The following is a 19,439-nucleotide window of genomic DNA, read 5'->3' on the forward strand; positions in this document are numbered from 1 at the left end:
GAATGCAGCTGCTAGAATCCTTACCAGGAAAAGAAAATCCGAGCACATCTCTCCAGTTTTGATGTCACTACACTGGTTACCTGTGTCATTCAGGATTGACTTTAAAATTCTGCTTATGGTTTATAAAGCCTTAAATAATCTCACCCCATCTTATATATCGGAATGTCTGACATCTTATATTTCAAATCGTAACCTCAGATCCTCAAATGAGTGTCTCCTTAGAATTCCAAGAGCAAAACTTAAAAGAAGTGGTGAGGCGGCCTTCTGCTGTTATGCACCTAAATTCTGGAATAGCCTGCCAATAGGAATTCGCCAGGCTAATACAGTGGAGCACTTTAAAAAACTACTGAAAACACATTACTTTAACATGGCCTTCTCATAACTTCTCTGTAATCTAATCCTGATACTCTGTATATCCAATTCATTATAATAACTATTCATGGTGGCTCTAAAATCTGTACTAACCCCTACTCTCTCTTCTGTTTCCTTTTCTGGTGTCCTTTTGGTGGTGGCGAACTCAAAGCACCGTGATGTTCCAACAGTGATGGATTAAAAGCCAGAAGTCTGCATGACCATCATCATCAAGTCCTTCCGTGAGAACCCTAAAAACAAAGAGGACTATTTCATTTATGTTAGGTAGAATGCCCAGAGGGGACTGGGTGGTCTCGTGGCCTGGAACCCCTGCAGATTTTATTTTTTTATTTTTATTTTTTTCTCCAGCCGTCTGGAGTTTTTTTTTGTTTTTTCTGTCCCCCCGGCCATCAGACCTTACTCTTTTCTATATTAATTAATGTTGTCTTATTTTAATTTTTTATTTTGTCTTTTATTTTTCTTTTCTTCATTATGTAAAGCACTTTGAGCTACTTTTTGCATGAAAATGTGCTATATAAATAAATAAATGTTGTTGTTGTTGTTGTATAGCACCATCCTTTGTCACAATCCTTATTGAAAATTTACTTCAGAGCACTCTGGACCTCAGATTTTACCGAAGCTTCACCTTCCAAAAGGACAATGAGTTTAACAACAAATCAAAGATAACACAGGAGTGGCTTAGTGACAACTCTTTAAATGTTCTCGAGTGGCACAGCCTCAGCCTGGACATTGAACCCAAACAAACATCTCTGGAAAGACCTGAAACTAGCTGTCCACTGACGTCTCCTTCAAACCTGGCAAAGCTTGAGAGGATCTGAGAAGAATGGCTACAAACCCTCAAATTCAGGCGTGTGAAGCTTGCGTCAATCTCAGAAAATCTCCCAGGTTGTAATCACAGGCACAGGTGCTTCAAAAAGGAGTGAGTAAAGGTCTAAATACTGGTGTCCATGTGATACAGCAGTTTTTTTTATTTTTAATAAATTTGCAAAAGTTCCTAAAATCCTGTTTCACTTTGTCATTCTAGGATATTGTGTGTGACTTGATGAGGTAAAAAAAAAGAATTTAAATAACTTTAGCACAAGGCTGCAACATAGCACAATATGAACCAAGTTAAGGATCTGAATACTTTTCCAAAGGCACTGTGTCAGTGTGTGCCATGATGGACTGACATTCTTTCCAGACCTTGGCACCTATTGCCGCCAGGACAGACTCTCATCTTGGCCCATCTGCACATTGGGTATAAAAACTTACATTCAGGGCAGTTCAAAGTGACATCTGTGCACCACACTGAGCTGCCTGTGGGCGCTATATAAAATCAAATATAATTTGGATCATGTGAATTACCAGCTATACCACTTCAGCTGGAAACCCACTGACTGTTTTTTTTTTTTTTCTTCTTGGCAACACCTTCTCAGTATGAGGTTGCCTAAGAAGCACATAAACCCCCTTTCAAGGCGGAAGCTGAGCAGTGGTTCTCATTAACTTCCATCCAGTCAGACAACAACTATGAACGTCTAGGCTCTGCAACTTAAAACTAGGGCTTTGATGTATCCACCATCTGGGAATACATTTTAAAAACCAAAGCGGAGAAGAGCTTCAACACTGGAATACGAAGTTTGGTTTTAAGTCAAACACCAGGATGGCTCTGAACAGGGGAATTTTTCTCTGCTTGCAGGCTCTTTTACAGCTCTACCCCAGCTTGTGTGCCCAAGTACAATCTCAAGGTGAGGTTCAATTCTTTGGAATACATTATTCAAAGCTTTTTATGTTTATTATTTATTTTGATCATTCTTAACACAAGGTTATATGTTCTATACTGGGCATTGAACAGAAAACAAAACTTACTATATAGCATTATAACTGTTATAAAAGTGGATGCTTTCAGTTATATAGATAGATAGAGCACTATATGATAGATAGATAGATAGATAGATAGATAGATAGATAGATAGATAGATAGATAGATAGATAGATAGATAGATAGATAGATAGATAGATAGATAGATAGATAGATGGTTTGATATTTTCTGGACCTTATAATTTATTGGCAAAGTGCCACAATCATCTGTTATTTATCACATTTGGATCCAGCAAACAATTTTAATTTGAAACTTAACTTCAGCACAGATTTGAAATTTTGAAAAATTTTATAATTTTGAAAATTTTATGTTTAAGACATTTTAACTACAATTAGCCACAGACTCTCCACATTCGAAAACTAAGAATAGCCTGGGAATCTGTTCATAACTTGAGTTGAAATCTGCTGTGTATAAAAGCATTGACATTGTAAAATGGCATTAAAAACATTTTATATGCAGTAATAGTACAAATAATTACATTCTACTATCACTTATTGTTTTGAACATGACTCGATGTTACAAAAATTTGGAATAACAAAACTGGGATAACAAACTGATGAAGTGACTAGAACATTAAAACTGCTCCATATTTCAAATGAGCTAATGAACTCTCCAAACGTACTTGAATGTTAACATACATTCATTTTCTTACTTGTTATGCTTCATGTGCCATATTTTCAGTTTGACTTTTGCTAGAATAAATTATAGATAGATAGATAGATAGATAGATAGATAGATAGATAGATAGATAGATAGATAGATAGATAGATAGATATGGTGCTATATGATAGATAGTGCACTATGAGAAAGAAAGAGATAGATAGATAGATAGATAGATAGATAGATAGATAGATAGATAGATAGATAGATAGATAGATAGATAGATAGATAGATAGATAGATAGATAGATAGATAGATAGATATGGTGCTATATGATAGATAGTGCACTATGAGAAAGAAAGAGATAGATAGATAGATAGATAGATAGATAGATAGATAGATAGATAGATAGATAGATAGATAGATAGATAGATAGATAGATAGATAGATGATACTTAGTGGTTATCAAAAGAAATTAGTGATCTAGATCATTTTAGGACACAACTGATGTGTTGGATTTTAAAATGAATAGTCCGTTAAGGGTGAGATTTTTTGAATGAATGTCTAGAGATGTTGGTATCGTACTATACTCCCACACTTCTAAAACTGGAAACAAGAAGCATTAATAAATGGATAACTGCAGTTTAGGATTAAACTTTAATAATCATTCGTAATATATCACTGTTCATTTTATACCTCACATGGAACTTGAGTTAAATGAACTTTTAAAGTTGTTCATATGCCGCCATTCTTATTACAAGTTATCTGGACGGGTGCTGGTCAGTGCGCTGCACAAATTAATTTCTGTAACACGTTTTAAAATACTTTAACGAACATCCAGATAGGAGACTCATTCATTCATTCGTTCTCTCTCTCTCTCTCTCTCTCTCTCTCACACACACACACACACACACACACACATATACATACACACACACACACACACACACACACGCACACACACACACACACATATCAATTCAGACCTGAATGAACGGCCGTGCTTATTGTGTTATGGAAACCGGCAGCCTCTTCCACATGTCGCGATCACGTCACTCTTTAAAGGACCTGGACGACTCTCCGCTGACTCGACTCTCTGCTGTCTCTCGTTTCGCACTCCAGTCTCCCGACTCTCCTCTTCGGTTCTGCTCGGTCACTCAGATTCCGGGTACCTCCGACGCTCCAGTTTCTCCAAAGTCGCCTCCAGGAGACTCGGACTCGGGCGGACCTCACTGAATGACAGAAGCGCTCCTCCTCATCGCGTCACCTGCAGCGCTACAGAAGGATCCCTGGTTCCCAAAAAGATTCTTCCAGAAAGCCACTTGAGAGCACCTTAGGCACTGGATCGTAACTGACTTTGGGGCGTCTGTTTCTAGGGGTTCCCCAAGCTAAGTCACTTGAGCCTGTGCTCAATCTGAAAAGGGATAAATCTTACTCTGATCTTCGATAAAGTCAGGGGTGCATTTATGGGGATGAGCACCTGGGTGTGAACCATTATTCGGACCCCATCTAAGTATTTTGAGGGAACCACTGAAAAACTAATATCAACTACGAGGTAGTATATAATATCAATTTTAGGAGTCGTCTAAACGTGAATAGGCGTTACACAAGAACAGTTTAGTACAAGAGTGTATGGATAACAATAAAAATATAGAAACGGAGATGATCGGTGGGGTATTGACACAATGCCAAAGAGCTTTGATTTAAACCTGACAGCGTACAGAATCCCAGCATATGTCACATATTAAAAACAAAGAGTCTGATCCGTCAGTTAGTTAAAATGAAAGACATAGGGAGGAAAACATATTTTAAACCAATATGCTGCAACCAAATTATTTTAAAATTGTCAGGTATTTTCAGCTAAGGAAAAACAGAAAAATTGAAAACAAACAAAAAGGATAAAAATTAAATAAAAGTAAAAAAAACATTAGCAGGTTTAGTTTTTCATGAATCTGTAGACTCGAGACTTTTTTTCAGCTACCAATAAACTGTATGTGTGGTTCGGTGGAGAGACAGCCAAACTGTAACTGTAGGAGGTGCGGTTTGTGTCGCTTCATTGTCACACGAACTTTGCAAACCATCTATCTGTGAACAAAGTCATTCTGCTCAGGCATGTTAAGTACAGAAAACAATTTTATTTTCAAAAGGTATTTCTCACTCCTAGGCGGAGCTTATGATTGCCCCCTACGGATACTTATTTACTTATTTACAATACATCTCCACTAAAGGATTGTATTTTCTTCAAAATTATTTATAGGTCGCAGCACCTGTGAATCTTTTAATAATCAACGAATATGATCATTTCATTTTTTCTTAGTTTTTACGTCACATACCCTTAAAACAGAGAAACATGCTGTATTAGGCCTACATACAGTTTACCGTTTTAAATTTAGCTTGAGAAAGTTCAACTTGAGTGAAGATTTTTGTTTTCAGTATTTATTTCCTCTTTTGCATGTCAGATAGCAGCTCCTGATCCTCAAGTAGCTCTTTAAATGACTGCAGTGTCGCTCGCTCGCGCGCGTCCCTCCGTCCATCTTGAACCTGCAGTCTGTACAAGAAGCGCTGCGGCGGTCTGAGCAAACCTCAACCACACGTCACACCCACCGCTGTGACAAACAAAAATGTCTCTTTGATGAAGTAAATAAAAAACTAAAAAATGCTCTAATTTTCTATCAATCCATTCAACGCACCTTGAGCCTAACAGCATTGGGGGCAAGTCAGGATGTCAGTGCACTCTTAAAAATAAAGATGCCTGAGTGTTTGTCACTCAATCTGCGACAGCACCACCCGATCAAAGCACCGTGATGTCCCTCCATTGATGGATTAAAGGCCAGAAGTCCCCATGACCGTCATCATCAAGTTCTTCCATGAGAACCCTGAATACCATGAGGACTGATTGAGGTCATTGATGTTAGGTAGAATCCCTAGAGGGGGCTGGGTGGTCTCGTGGCCTCGGTACCCTTGCAGATTTTATTTTTATTTCTCCAGCCGTCTGGAGTTTTTTTTTGTTTGTTTTTTCTGTCCTCCCTGGCCGTCGGACCTTACTTTTATTCTATGTTAATTAGTGTTCCCTAATTTTCATTGTTATTTATTTTGTCTATTTGCTCTTTCTTCATCATGTAAAGCACTTTGAGCTACATTGTTTACATGAAAACGTGCTATAGAAATAAATGTTGTTGTTGTTCTTCAGAGTGATGCCATATGGCAGGGGTGGGCAACGTCGATCCTGGAGGCCCGCTGTGGCTGCAGGTTTTTGTTCCAACCCACTTTCTTAATGAGAAGTCAATTGTTGCTGATGAAGCACCTACAGCTCAAGTGACATTTTGATGCTTCATTTTAGTGGTCTCGCTTGTTAAGGTTGCCCACCCTTAATTGCTTATTTTAGACTTAAACAGCTGCATTCAGTGTTTTTAATGGCTCCTTATTAGCAATAAGATGCTGATGACAGAGGAGCCATCTCACTTGTTTCCATTTACACCAGTGTGGATTCCATCCATCCAACCATTATCCAACCCGCTACATCCTAGCTACAGGGTCATGGGGGGTCTGCTGGAGCCAATCCTAGCCAACACAGGGCACAAGGCAGGAAACAAACCCTGGGCAGGGCGCCACACACACACACTAGTGACAATTTAGGATTGCCAATGCACCTAACCTGCGGGAGGAAACCAGAGCATCCGGAGGAAACCCACGCAGACACGGGGAGAACATGCAAACTCCACGCAGGCAGGACCCAGGAAGCGAACCCAGGTCTCCTTACCTGTGAGGCAGCAGTGTTACCACTGTGCCACCCACAAACTAATCCATTATTAAAAAATAAATAAATATTCCACATTTTGGACCAGCATGGTTGAGTATGTCTCAGGCCACCTTAATTTTCAATTTTGTGACAAGACAGATGCCTTTGTTAAGATGGGTCAAACTGACGGAGCATTCACTCACCAATATCTAATGAATGGGATTCATTGAGATGTTTAATGGTCACTGGGTTCTATGGCCTGTTTGCCGCCTCATAGCTGGACAGCACTGCATTTACGACAGCAGGAAAGGTGAAGATGGGCAGTTGGCATGAAAAGCACAATTTGTTGTGTTAATGGCAGTTGTTCTGCACTGTCAGCTTATAGTTCAACAGTCTGTCACTACCTGCAGTTCACTGGAGACACATAAATCTGAGGATGTCGGGTATGTGTGACCAGCATTGGACAAGTGAGGTTACTGATAACATTAAAGAGGTAAAGAAGACACAATTGGCCAGCCTGGTGATGGGACAATTTCTTTTGCAAAGCAATATATATTTTTTTTATTCATCTAAAATAATTTTAGGGCTCCTGTGTGGTGGGTGCGGCAACACGGTATCAGCGCATGCTTCCAACCAACCTTTAGAGCAGGCCAACCTATGTGGATAAAGGGATTGGGCAAACATACATCGATAGCTTTACAATGACGAGATCATGATACAATGGGCTGAAGACAGGAAACCAGGTTTGGATCGGCTGCCAGTCCATTGTAGTGTACAGTACACTCACATTTGCTCACAGTTTAAATTCAATCATCAACCTATCCTGCACATCAGAGTTGGTTAATCCAGTAGGTCTCATAGGGTTAAGGAGCACACGTTTCATACACCAAAGGGGTGCTGTTTATTTAACTCAAGGTGCACATGCTCCAGAATCGCCCACACTATAGACACCGAGCGGTGCTGTTTTAGTAACTAAAGGACACCGAGGGGGAAAAGGTCCTCAAAGTTTAATAATACTGAAGGGGAAGTATGGACACTAAGGGGTGTCATGTATGTAAGTAAAGCCCAAGGGGATATTGACACTGAGGGGCCCTGCTTTGATAATCAAGTCTAATAATATTGAAGGTGCACTGTGGACACCAGTTTATGTAACTGAAGGGGAGCACACTCCAGTCACTGAGGGGGTCAACACTCCGCACCCAGGGCTTCATATGGTTTTTCGACTGGCACTGCTGCACATCTAATCATAGCACAGGAGAGTGGCAACATATTCCATGTTATTCAGCACAATGTTGTATTCAGTACATGTGACAATAATGACCTACACACCTACAGTATAATAATACAACTGTGGAAAAAATGGATCTCCTAGACGGAGTGGTGGCTCTGAGGCTGAAGGTTGACAGTTCAAATCCCATAAACGCCAAAAGTGACTCTACTCCGTTGGGCCCTTGAGCAAGTCCTGGGTATGACGTTAATCTGCATCTACTCCTCTATGTAGGCCCTCCATGTAGGGAAAAACCTGGGGGTTGGTGGCAGAACTGGCACTCGAGCCACCATAAAAAACCTCCCAGTGTTCCACTCCATCTGAACTAGTGTGGTGCTGAGGTGTCACCTGTAGCATGGCTACACTCGGGTCCTAATCTGGGATCCTGAGTTGATTCGTCATGTGTTGGGTGCAGCAATGCGCCGTATCAGTGCCTGCTCCTAACCTCTCTAGACGGACAGCTTTTACTCCAAGTAGATGTTCCAACCTGTCAATAAGCCAGGTACAATACAATAATTTCAACGTAACCAAATCTCAAAAAATAAAAAATACAGCACAGCGTTAAATAAATCTAAGTCAAACTTTGAAATGGATGAGCCACAATGGCTAGCATTGTTATCTCACAGGTCAGGCGCTGTACATTTGAATTGAATTTGTGTGTTTGCTCACCTAAACGTGGGTGTTTGTAAAAGAACTCTGGTTTCCATCTCAAGGACATGTAACACAGATGAAATTCTATGTATTTGACTGTTCACCATGATCGACTAGTGGCCCATTCAGGGTGAGTTCCTTCCTCGAGCTCCTTGTCCGTAGATTGCGCCACCACCATCTACTCTAAGTACCATGATGTTCCAACAATGATGGATGGATTAAAAGCCAGAAGTCTGTATGACCATCAGCATCAAGTGACTCTGTGAGAACCCTAACTACAAAGAGGACTATTTCATTTCTGTTAGGTAGAATGCCCAGAGGGGACTGGGTGGTCTCGTGGCCTGGAACCCCTGCAGATTTTATTTTTTTCTCCAGCCTTCTGGAGTTTTTTTTTTTGTTTTCTCTGTCCACCCTGGCCATCGGACCTTACTCCTTTTCTATGTTAACTAATGTTGTCTTATGTTATTTTTCTTTTCTTCATTATGTAAAGCACTTTGAGCTACTTTTTGTATGAAAATGTGCTATATAAATAAATGTTGTTGTTGTTGTTGTAGATTGGGCACCGCCACATCTACCTTGAATTGAATTGAATGTGTTTGAGAGTGCAACATTGTGTTAGATTCTGTTTTCTTCTTCCTGTGCTGATTTTTAAAACTGCTGAGTAACCTTCTTAGTACAGAGTGGTGTCTGTATGATTTATTAATAATTTTACACTGTTTTCCGTGAAATTGTATTGATTTTAAGATATATTTGTATTCATTATATACATGTCTGCATGTACTCCTTTTGTATGAGTGCAGGTTCCTCCAGGTGCTTCGGTTTCCTCCAACAGTCCAAATATATGCATGTTGAGTGGACTGGTAATGGTAATTTGGCCAATATGCCTGATGTGTGTGTGTGTGTGTCCACCCTGCGATTGGTTGGCACCCTGTCTAGGGGACTCTTCAAGCCTCCACATGACCGTGCTGTACATAAGTAAGTGCAGAATGATCTTACTGCAGACCCCCAGCGGCAGACCTCCCTGTGGCTGCAAGCCCCTGAAGGACATCACAAGGTCCTCTGACTGGAGAAGCCACAAAGGGGTCTGCTACTGGAGATCTGCAGCCACATTCTGTTGTAAAGGTCGGGAAGATGGATGGATGTTGTGTTGTCTTTAGACTAGGATTGGTCATCTTATCAAAAATAATTTCAGCCTTGAGCAAAATATCATTTTCCATGTACCCCACCATATTACTGCATAAACACTTTGGTTTACATTTAAAGGAATAGTTCCTTGCAGAATTTTAAAACTTGAATTCTCATTTCCATACCTTATATTTAAAATGCGATTCTCCTTTTCTAATTTAGCAAAAGCCTGTCCCAGTACCATTCATATGTGGACACACCCAGGTGTACGCTGGGTCAATTCACAACCAACTTAGCCTGCGTCTCTTTGGGGTATTTGAGGAAACTGCAGTAGATGCTGTTAGGGATTTTCCTTTAAATGATAGTTATGGTTGCTTCTGCAATGTTTCGAGAGGACATCCTTTATTCAACAGACCTGGGGGAGCATGTGCATATGAACAGCCTGACTTCACTATGAGAATGCTGGGACAAATGTATTTAGATTGCCTAGTATAATTTGTATAATATAGCTGTATAACTCACATAGTATCATTTCACGTCAATCAAGATAAAGAGAATAGTCCGTCTCATACCATATACAGTACCTTCTATAGGTAGGAACTACAATGTTTAGATAATATAGTTAATAAAAGAGGCTAATCATTGTGATATTTGCCTGGACACCACCAGTCGGAGACCACATCTTTATAAAAGACACACGTTTATTTGCCATTAATAAACACAGTTCCTCACTCCACACAAAGCACAAAGCAATAATCACCCCAAAATTCCAGACTTCACAGTGTCCTTGGCCGCCTTTCCTCTCCTCCTGGGAGCTTCGTCCTTCTCCCACTCCCGACTCTAGCTCACTGACTGCAAGGAGGCGGCCCCTTTTATTCCTGCCCAGATGTGCTCCAGGTGGCTGATGACTTCCATCCGGCAGCACTTCCTGGTGTGGCGGAAGTGCTGCCCTTTGACCCAGAAACACTCCGGGCGTCCCTGGCCGATCCCTCCGCCATCTTGCCAAGTGTGGCGGAAGTAATCACATCCGGGTCTCCTGAGGTTTAAAGCGCCCCCTGGTGGTGGCCACGGTTCCCAATGGGTCAAATCCTCTTTGTCCCTTTCCCGTGGTCCTCTTTTTATCCAGGGCGGCGGCCCCCTTGTGCCCCGGAAACTATTAATGTCTCTTTCCGGTCCCTCCAGGCATCCCGGCCAGGTAATGACCGCAGTCGTCTGTGACATCATATAAGATAGATAGATAGATAGATAGATAGATAGATAGATAGATAGATAGATAGATAGATAGGGCACTATATAATAGATAGATAGATAGATAGATAGATAGATAGATAGATACTTTATTAATCCCCAAGGGGAAATTCATATTTTTTTTGATAGATAGATAGATAGATAATAACTAATCATATGATCTCTCTGTCACCATCTTGGATAATTTGGGCTCAAAAAGTCTTATAAGAGAATTTCCCTTACACTGTAGACACATCTACATGAACGCAAAGAAAACAAGTAAAGTTCACACAGATAATGATGGGCAAAAGTTAAGTCCAGTGTTCTATAGCCAGTGTGGAAGTAAAGTTAGCTGAAGAGTCAAGACATTATTTGGAAGTGGGAAATTCAAAATGAGTTGTAGAATATCACTTTAAAACATCCATCCATCTATCCATTCATTTTCCAAGCCCATTTATCCTAGGTAGGATCGCACAGAAGCTGGAGTCTTTCCCAGGAAGCATCTTGAACAAGGCAGGAATAATCCCTGGATGAGGCACAAGTCCATCACAGGGTGAACACATTTACACATAAACGTTAAGGATGCCAAGCCTTTAGCGTGTGGCCAGCAATTACAAAGAAAACAAAAGAGCCAGATGGGCTGTCCAAGTTCTGCACCATCTTTTGGAATTATAGAGTGAAAGGTTTGATTTGAACCCAGTCTTGGAACTGTGAATTTCTCCTGTGCCACTGCTAACGTTGTTTTATTAGTTGTAAAATTTTAACTGAAATGGAATAAGTGGTTTTAGTCAATAGATAAATAAACAGATGGATGTAATGCATGTTGGAGGTTTCAGCTTACTCCCATTAAATTATGCCCATCCACCAGAACGTCTTGTAAATGTGTCTGTGGCCTACAGGTGAAGTTGCCAGTCTGGTGCTAATTTCAATGTACTTAGGGCAGACATCCTTCAGCACTGTACTTCGATTCATCTTTAACCGTGTAGCAGCAGGTAGTGAGTTTAACTCCTGGGACCCATAACTATGTTTATAGGGTCTCCATGTGCCTGTGTGAGCATGTAGTCCATTCAAGTCCGATACTGTGCGTATTAAGTTAATAGAAAAAATAAACCTAGCATGGAATTAATGGTTAGTGTGTCCTGAGATGGAGTGATGTTCGAGTCTCAGACTGTTTCCACTTTGAATTTGCTGAGACAGAATCCAAAAGAATGTACGGATTCTTAAGGGCTTCTTAAGTAGTCGTAAAATCTGGGCTTCAGTAAAATAGAACATCCAGTAGTTTGTATCCTCAGCATTCAATGAAAAGAAACTACACATGCATTTTCAGTGTTTTTTAAGGAATTCATTCTGCTTTTTTGCAGTCATCCAATATTCACATACCACAAATACTTGAAACCCGCCTGGCATGCCTAGTCTGCTTCTTCGTTTGCTGGCCTAAGCAGCAATAATGTGAGAAATATTTTGTGTTAGCCTTTGAAAATGTGGAGATGACAGTATATAGTACTTCCATATTAACAGCTGATTCCTGGCCAAGTCCTTCTCTGAGTGCAGTCTTTCCTTTTTCCTGTATGGGATTTTCTTGAGGTACAGTGCTTTCAGAAAGTATTCAGATCCCTTCACGTATTACACATTTTGTTATGTTGCAGCCACGTGTTAAAGTTGTTTGAATTCGTTCCTCATCAAACAACACTTCATACCCCCAAGATGAAAAAGCTTAAACAGGATTTAGGAACTTTTGCAAATTTATCACATTCACACAGGTGTTCAGACCCATTGTTATAACACTTGACATCCGACTTGGGTGCTTCTCATTTTATTGATCATTGTTGAGATGTTTCTAAACCCTGTTAGGAGTCCACCTCAGTTGAGTGCAGATGATTAGGAAAGGCACACACCAATGCTGTAGAAGGTCCCACAGTTCACAGTATGTATCAGAGCATGAACCACAACATGAGGTCGAAGGAATTGCCTGCAGAGCCTAGACACAAGATTGTGTTGAGGCAAAGTTCTGTGAAAGTCTACACAAAAATTTCTGCAGCTTTGTAGGTTTCCAAGAGAACCGTGGCCTTCATAATTCTTAAATGGAATATGTTTAGAACAACTACAATTCTTCCTAGAGCTGGCTGTGCCAGACCTTGGTAAGAGAGGTGACCAAGAACCCAATGGTCACTCTGGCTGAGCTCCAAAGAACCTGTGTGGAGATGGGAGAAACTTCCAGAAGGATAATCACCACCTGCAGCATTCCACTAATCTGTGTTTTATGACAAAGTTGCCAGATAACACAAAAAAGGCCTGCTTGGAGTTTGCAAAAAGGCATGTAAATGACTCCCAGATTATTAATCAAGAATCTCTGGTCTGATGAAACTATGATTGGACTTTTAGGTTTTAATTCTAAGAAACACATTTGGAAAGAAATCAGGCACACTAATTCCATTCTAGACGTGAAGGATGATGGTGGATTCATCTTGCTGTGGGGTTGTTTTTTTAATGGCAGAGAGTTTGAGACTTGAAAGGGTTGAGGGAAAGCTGAACTGACCAAAGTGCAGAGGTTTCCTTCATAAAACCCTGTTACATCAGAATGACCTTTCAACAGGACAAGGACCCTAACCACAAATGAAAGACAACACAGGAGTAGCTCAGGGTCAACTTTGGAAAGTTGGATCTTCCAGATAAGGTGCATTTATACTACAAATCAACTGAAACCCCAGACTGGTGATCTCCATGAACTCATTCTGTGATTCTATGCACCATTGATCATTTAGGTGCATCGCTAGTAAAGGGGATTAATACTTGTGTGATCAATTTTGTGTTTATGTTTGTTATTGATTTAGGCCACTATGCAGAGATCTGTTTTCATTTTGACATTAAAGTGTTTTTTCTATTGATCCATGTCAAAAAAGTCAGAATTTAATCCACTGTGATTCAATTTTGTAGAACAATAAAATGTAAAAATTTCAAAGTGGGTGAATACCTTTTATAGGCACTGTACATTTCACCTTTATACTCCTTCCAACTTCTAAAGTCTTTCTCCTTAGACCTCATTGAACATCTGCTATGTCTTCCTGTCTGATGAGCTCCAGTCCATACCTGACACCAACTTACCTAAACGAGGGTCTTTTATGCTAAGGTCGAGGAGTACTTCAGGGAGTGGAGGCGGGTACTCCAGATCTTCCACAAAGCAATTCTGGATCAGAACTGGACCCATAAAACATCTGCAGTCATTCCACTGGTGCTCCACCTAGTGGCTCCAAGGAATCCTGCCTTACTAGCTGCCCAATTTAAAGAAGGAGCAGGCAGCCCTGCAGCAACCTGAATGAGAGCAACAGCAATTGGCTTCTGCCATCTGGGATCTCAAGTGTAACCGCACCATGTCCTCCAGTAATTCTGCACAATTCTGACCTCTTGGTCAGGAAGTGGTCCCAGAGGCATTTACTCCGGGATGCAAAGTAAATTTACTCTACTGACATGCACCCCTTTAAAGTATGTGTTAATGTTTTCATGGAATGGGCATGTAACGAAATACATCTGTTTTACTACTGTAAGAGAATCATTTAGAAGTAAACATGGCATCTCAATTGTTAGCAGGCAGGGAAAGAAAACCTAAACTCAGGAAGCTGGTATTGGATGCCAAATGGAACAGTTGCAGTACATTTGGAGGGATATGCCATTCTCGGAATCAAGCTGTTTTCACTTAAAAATGCACAACACAAACAATGCACAGTACAAACAGAACTCTGTTGATTTAATTTTACGTTTCATGGGAAAGTTAAAAGGAAAAAAGAATCAGTTTTAAATAGAACAGGAAGGGTGGGTGAACCTGCTTCCAAACAAAATGCCAAAGGTTACACTTGTAACAGACCCACTGCCAAGATTTCTCTTCTGTGTTCCTTAGAAAATGAACAATTTTTATTTTGTTGGAACTGGCCTTTCTCTCTTCCTGTTCACCCCTCTACACAACAGACTTCCAGTATAATCCAAGCACTTGCCATCTATGGAAATTCTCAGACGACTCCTCCATCATAGGCTACATTAATAATGGAGATGAGTTGGAGTACAGGAAACTTGTAGAGGACTTCATCCTGTGGTGCAGGGAGAACAACCTGCAACTCTGCATCAGCAAGACGAAAGAGCTGGTGGTGGACTTCAGGCATCCCAGGAAGCCTCTGAGACCTGCAGTCCCCATTCGGGGGAAGGATAACTGGAAGTAACTGGGGGTCCACATAAACAACAAACTGGACTGATCTGACAGAACAATGGTGCTGGACAAGAAGGGCCAGAGCAGCCTTGACTTCCAAAGGATATCTTGTGATGTGTACAGCAAGCTGCTGGAAATGTTCTATCAGTCCATAGTAGCCGGTATGGTGTTCTATGCCACAGTCTCTTGGGGTAGCAACCTGAGCTCAAAATAATAATACATTTTATTTATATACCAACTTTATATAGCGCCACACAATATATGAACAAACTTATCAGGAAAACCTTGTCCCTCACAAGACAAACTCTTAATACAATGGAAGCTGTTGTGGAGAAGAGGATGGTTGGAAAATTGGATGCCATGATGAAAATTCCCCTCCATCCCCTCCAAGAGGCATCATCTTGAGCACTTTTAGCCACTGAATCATCCCATGATGGCCTGCTAAGAAGCACCACTGGGGGTCTTTTCTGCCCACTGTCATCAGGCAATTTAATGTTTCCACCCGACGTACTCGTAACGTCTATCTATCTATCTATCTATCTATCTATCTATCTATCTATCTATCTATCTATCTATCTATCTATCTATCTATCTATCTATCTATCTATCTATCTATCTATCTATCTATCTATCTATCTATCTATCTATCTATCTATCTATCTATCTGTCTGTCTGTCTATCTATCTATCTATCTATCTATCTATCTATCTATCTATCTATCTATCTATCTATCTATCTATCTATCTATCTATCTATCTATCTATCTATCTATCTCTTTCTTTCTCATAGTGCACTATCTATCATATAGCACAATATCTATCTATCTATCTATCTATCTATCTATCTATCTATCTATCTATCTATCTATCTATCTATCTATCTATCTATCTATCTATCTATAATTTATTCTAGCAAAAGTCAAACTGAAAATATTGCACATGAAGCATAACAAGTAAGAAAATAAATGTATGTTAACATTCAAGTACGTTTGGAGAGTTCATTACCTCATTTTAAATTTGGAGCAGTTTTAATGTTCTAGTCACTTCATCAGTTTGTTATCCCAGTTTTGTTATTCCAAATTTTTGTAACATCAAGTCATGTTCAAAACAATAAGTGATAGTAGAATGTAATTATTTGTACTATTACTGCAAGAACTATAATTGTACTATAAGAATGGCGGCATTTGAACAACTTTTAAAGTTAATTTAACTCAAGTTCCATGTGAGGTATAAAATGAACAGTGATATATTACAAATGATTATTAAAGTTTAATCCTAAACTGCAGTTATCCATTTATTAATGCTTCTTGTTTCCAGTTTTAGGAGTGTGGGAGTATAGTACGATACCAACATCTCTAGACATTCATTCAAAAAATCTCACCCTGGACGGACTATTCATTTTAAAATCCAATACATCAGTTGTGTCCTAAAATGATCTATCTATCTATCTATCTATCTATCTATCTATCTATCTATCTATCTATCTATCTATCTATCTATCTATCTATCTATCTATCTATCTATCTATCTATCTATAATTTATTCTAGCAAAAGTGAAACAACTGAAAATATTGCAGATGAAGCATAACAAGTAAGAAAATGAATGTATGTTAACATTCAAGTACGTCTGGAGAGTTCATTAGCTCATTTGAAATTTGGAGCAGTTTTAATGTTCTAGTCACTTCATCAGTTTGTTATCCCAGTTTTGTTATTCCAAATTTTTGTAACATCGAGTCATGTTCAAAACAATAAGTGATAGTAGAATGTAATTATTTGTACTATTACTGCATATAAAATGTTTTTAATGCCATTTTACAATGTCAATGCTTTTATACACAGCAGATTTCAACTCAGGTTATGAACAGATTCCCAGGCTATTCTTAGTTTTCGAATGTGGAGAGTCTGTGGCTAATTTTAGTTAAAATGTCTTAAACATACAATTTTTAAATTATAAAATTTTTCAAAATTTAAAGACTCTGTTGAAGTTTCAAGCTAAAATTGTTTGCTGGATCGATCCATCCATCCATCCATCCATCCATCCATCCATCCATCCATTTTCCAACCCGCTGAATCCGAACACAGGGTCACGGGGGTCTGCTGGAGCCAATCCCAGCCAACACAGGGCACAAGGCAGGAACCAATCCCGGGCAGGGTGCCAACCCACCGCAGGACACACAGAAACACACCCACACACTAGGGCCAATTTAGAATCGCCAATCCACCTAACCAGCATGTCTTTGGACTGTGGGAGGAAACCGGAGCGCCCGGAGGAAACCCACGCAGACACGGGGAGAACATGCAGTTTGCTGGATCCAAATGTGATAAATAACAGATTATTGTGACACTTTGTCAATAAATTATAAGGTCCAGAAAATATCAAACCATTGTAATCTTTAGGTCATGCAGCCATGAGGTTGTTTCTAACATAACAGAAATGCTGAGTACGCATTTAGTCATTGTAGAATAAAGTGTCTCTGAGCCATCGCTCATACATTGCTACATTAGTTAAACTAGTTTTGTTTTATTTTTTTACTATTATAAACTGAACATCATATCACATACCTGCTTTGATTTCAAGGAGCAGGAAAAGTGAGCTGCTGAGACTTTGATTCACACAAGATGCCATGAGGCTGCAGGGATGAACGCAGACAAAAGAAGGCCTGTGAGCATATAACAGTGCATTCTGGTACAGTAAAGGATGAATAAATAAGCAATATACAATACAATACACACACAATTGATTTTTGTATAGTGCTCTTCACTGAGTGGAGGCGCAGAGCACTGTGAACAATTCTCAGTAAAGCTACAAATATAGATTATACTGATTACTAAAATACTTGTACACATATAAATGCAGATTTGTTAAAACACACAGATATCAAAATAGAAACTGATTAAACAAAAATGGGAACCAACAAAATCTGTCATTAAGATCATGTAATTTACTCACTATGATTTCAAGCAGCTGATGCGACCGAGGCTTGCTCAAGCCATTGCCAACACTCACACAGGCTGCAGCAGTCTGTCACTGCAGGCGTTTCATTGTTTGATATCAGGAGCAGCTGACAGATAAGTAAAACTGAAACCTATATAAGATGAAGTAATCTCTCTCAAGGTAAACCTAAACCAAAAACTAATCCATACTTAAAGTTGCTCAGACCATTTCTCTGTTTTAAGGTAAAGAAGTTACAAATATTCATCAATGCTTTTCAATGAGTTTGTGAAATTTCAAATATATGTGCAGCCGATTCACTTTGAGATATATTAAATGAGAATTGAGCTTCTCTGAGAAATTTCCTTGAAGATAGAGCATGCCAAACTTCAACATAATTGGTCCACTGGGAGTCAAGTGACAGACAGACACGACGGTAACAGTACCTACATTTCACATTATATGCGAACACACCTAGAACCAGGTAGGAGCTTGACATTCAGATTTTAGTATATCAAATGCCATTTCATTCAAACATGTCTAATTTAACGAACAATGAACAGGCGCAGTTAGCGTTGCAGTTGAATGCAGAGAAATGAACATTCATAAACTAAATCATACACACTAGCATTCAAAAGTTTGGACTCACCCAATAATATTTGTGTTTTTGATAGAAATTTATACTTTTTTTATTATGGAACCATTAAAATAATTTTAAAATACAGGCAAGACATTACATAAGCAATACATTAATAATGTTGAATTTGGTTATTACTGCTTGAAATAACTGACTGGTAATTTATTATTCACATATGAAAGCCCTCATTTTTAATAGCCATTACCCCAGTGTTCTAATAGTAAACTCTCTCAGTTCATCCTTAATTAATTATGTTTAAATACTATTGGTTATTAGAGAAACCTTTTAAATTGTGTTAGCAAAGTTGCAAACTGCTATTGTGTTCAGTAAAATAAGAAAATTGTCTTTCCTTGATTTTCAGGGTTCTGGCACTCATTAACTTCACCTCTGAGTTAAAAAATGGCCAAATAACTTAGCTTTCTGAAGAAAGTTATATGATTGCTATTGTATTGAATAAATGAAAAATATCATCATTAGCAAAATAAATAAGAAAACTGCACGTGTTTCACTTCTTTGTCAGCAGGATCATCTGATGTAGTAATAAAAGAAAAAAATATTAAAAATATGCAGGCTGATTTAACTGTTCTCAAGGTAAAACTAACACAGTAAATGAATCTGAAATTTTGCCAAATGTGCAAATGCTTTTCAATGGGGGAGTTTGAAATTTCAAAAATATGGACAGTACACTGTTTAAAAGATATTTCAATGAAAATGTAACTGCTCAGGCATATTTCTATGAAGTATAAGTGTGACACATTTCAACAAAATTGGTTCACTGGGAGCTGAGTTGTGTTATGAGGACAGACATGGCTATTGCAGTAGGTGCTTTTCACAAT

General features: G+C 39.2%; 1 protein-coding gene across 1 annotated transcript in view; it reads left to right on the plus strand.

Moving 5' to 3' along the window:
* Positions 1-1,820: 1,820 nt before the first annotated feature.
* thbs4a (thrombospondin 4a) overlaps positions 1,821-19,439 on the plus strand; it is a 160,166-nt gene continuing 142,547 nt past the window's right edge. The window contains exon 1 of the mRNA XM_028805726.2: positions 1,821-2,096. Within this exon, the coding sequence (XP_028661559.1) occupies positions 2,012-2,096 (85 nt within the window). The 5' untranslated portion in view covers positions 1,821-2,011. The remainder of the gene's footprint in view (positions 2,097-19,439) is intronic.

This window comes from Erpetoichthys calabaricus, chromosome 7, assembly GCF_900747795.2.
Source record: "Erpetoichthys calabaricus chromosome 7, fErpCal1.3, whole genome shotgun sequence".
In the NCBI taxonomy this organism is placed as follows: domain Eukaryota; kingdom Metazoa; phylum Chordata; class Cladistia; order Polypteriformes; family Polypteridae; genus Erpetoichthys; species Erpetoichthys calabaricus.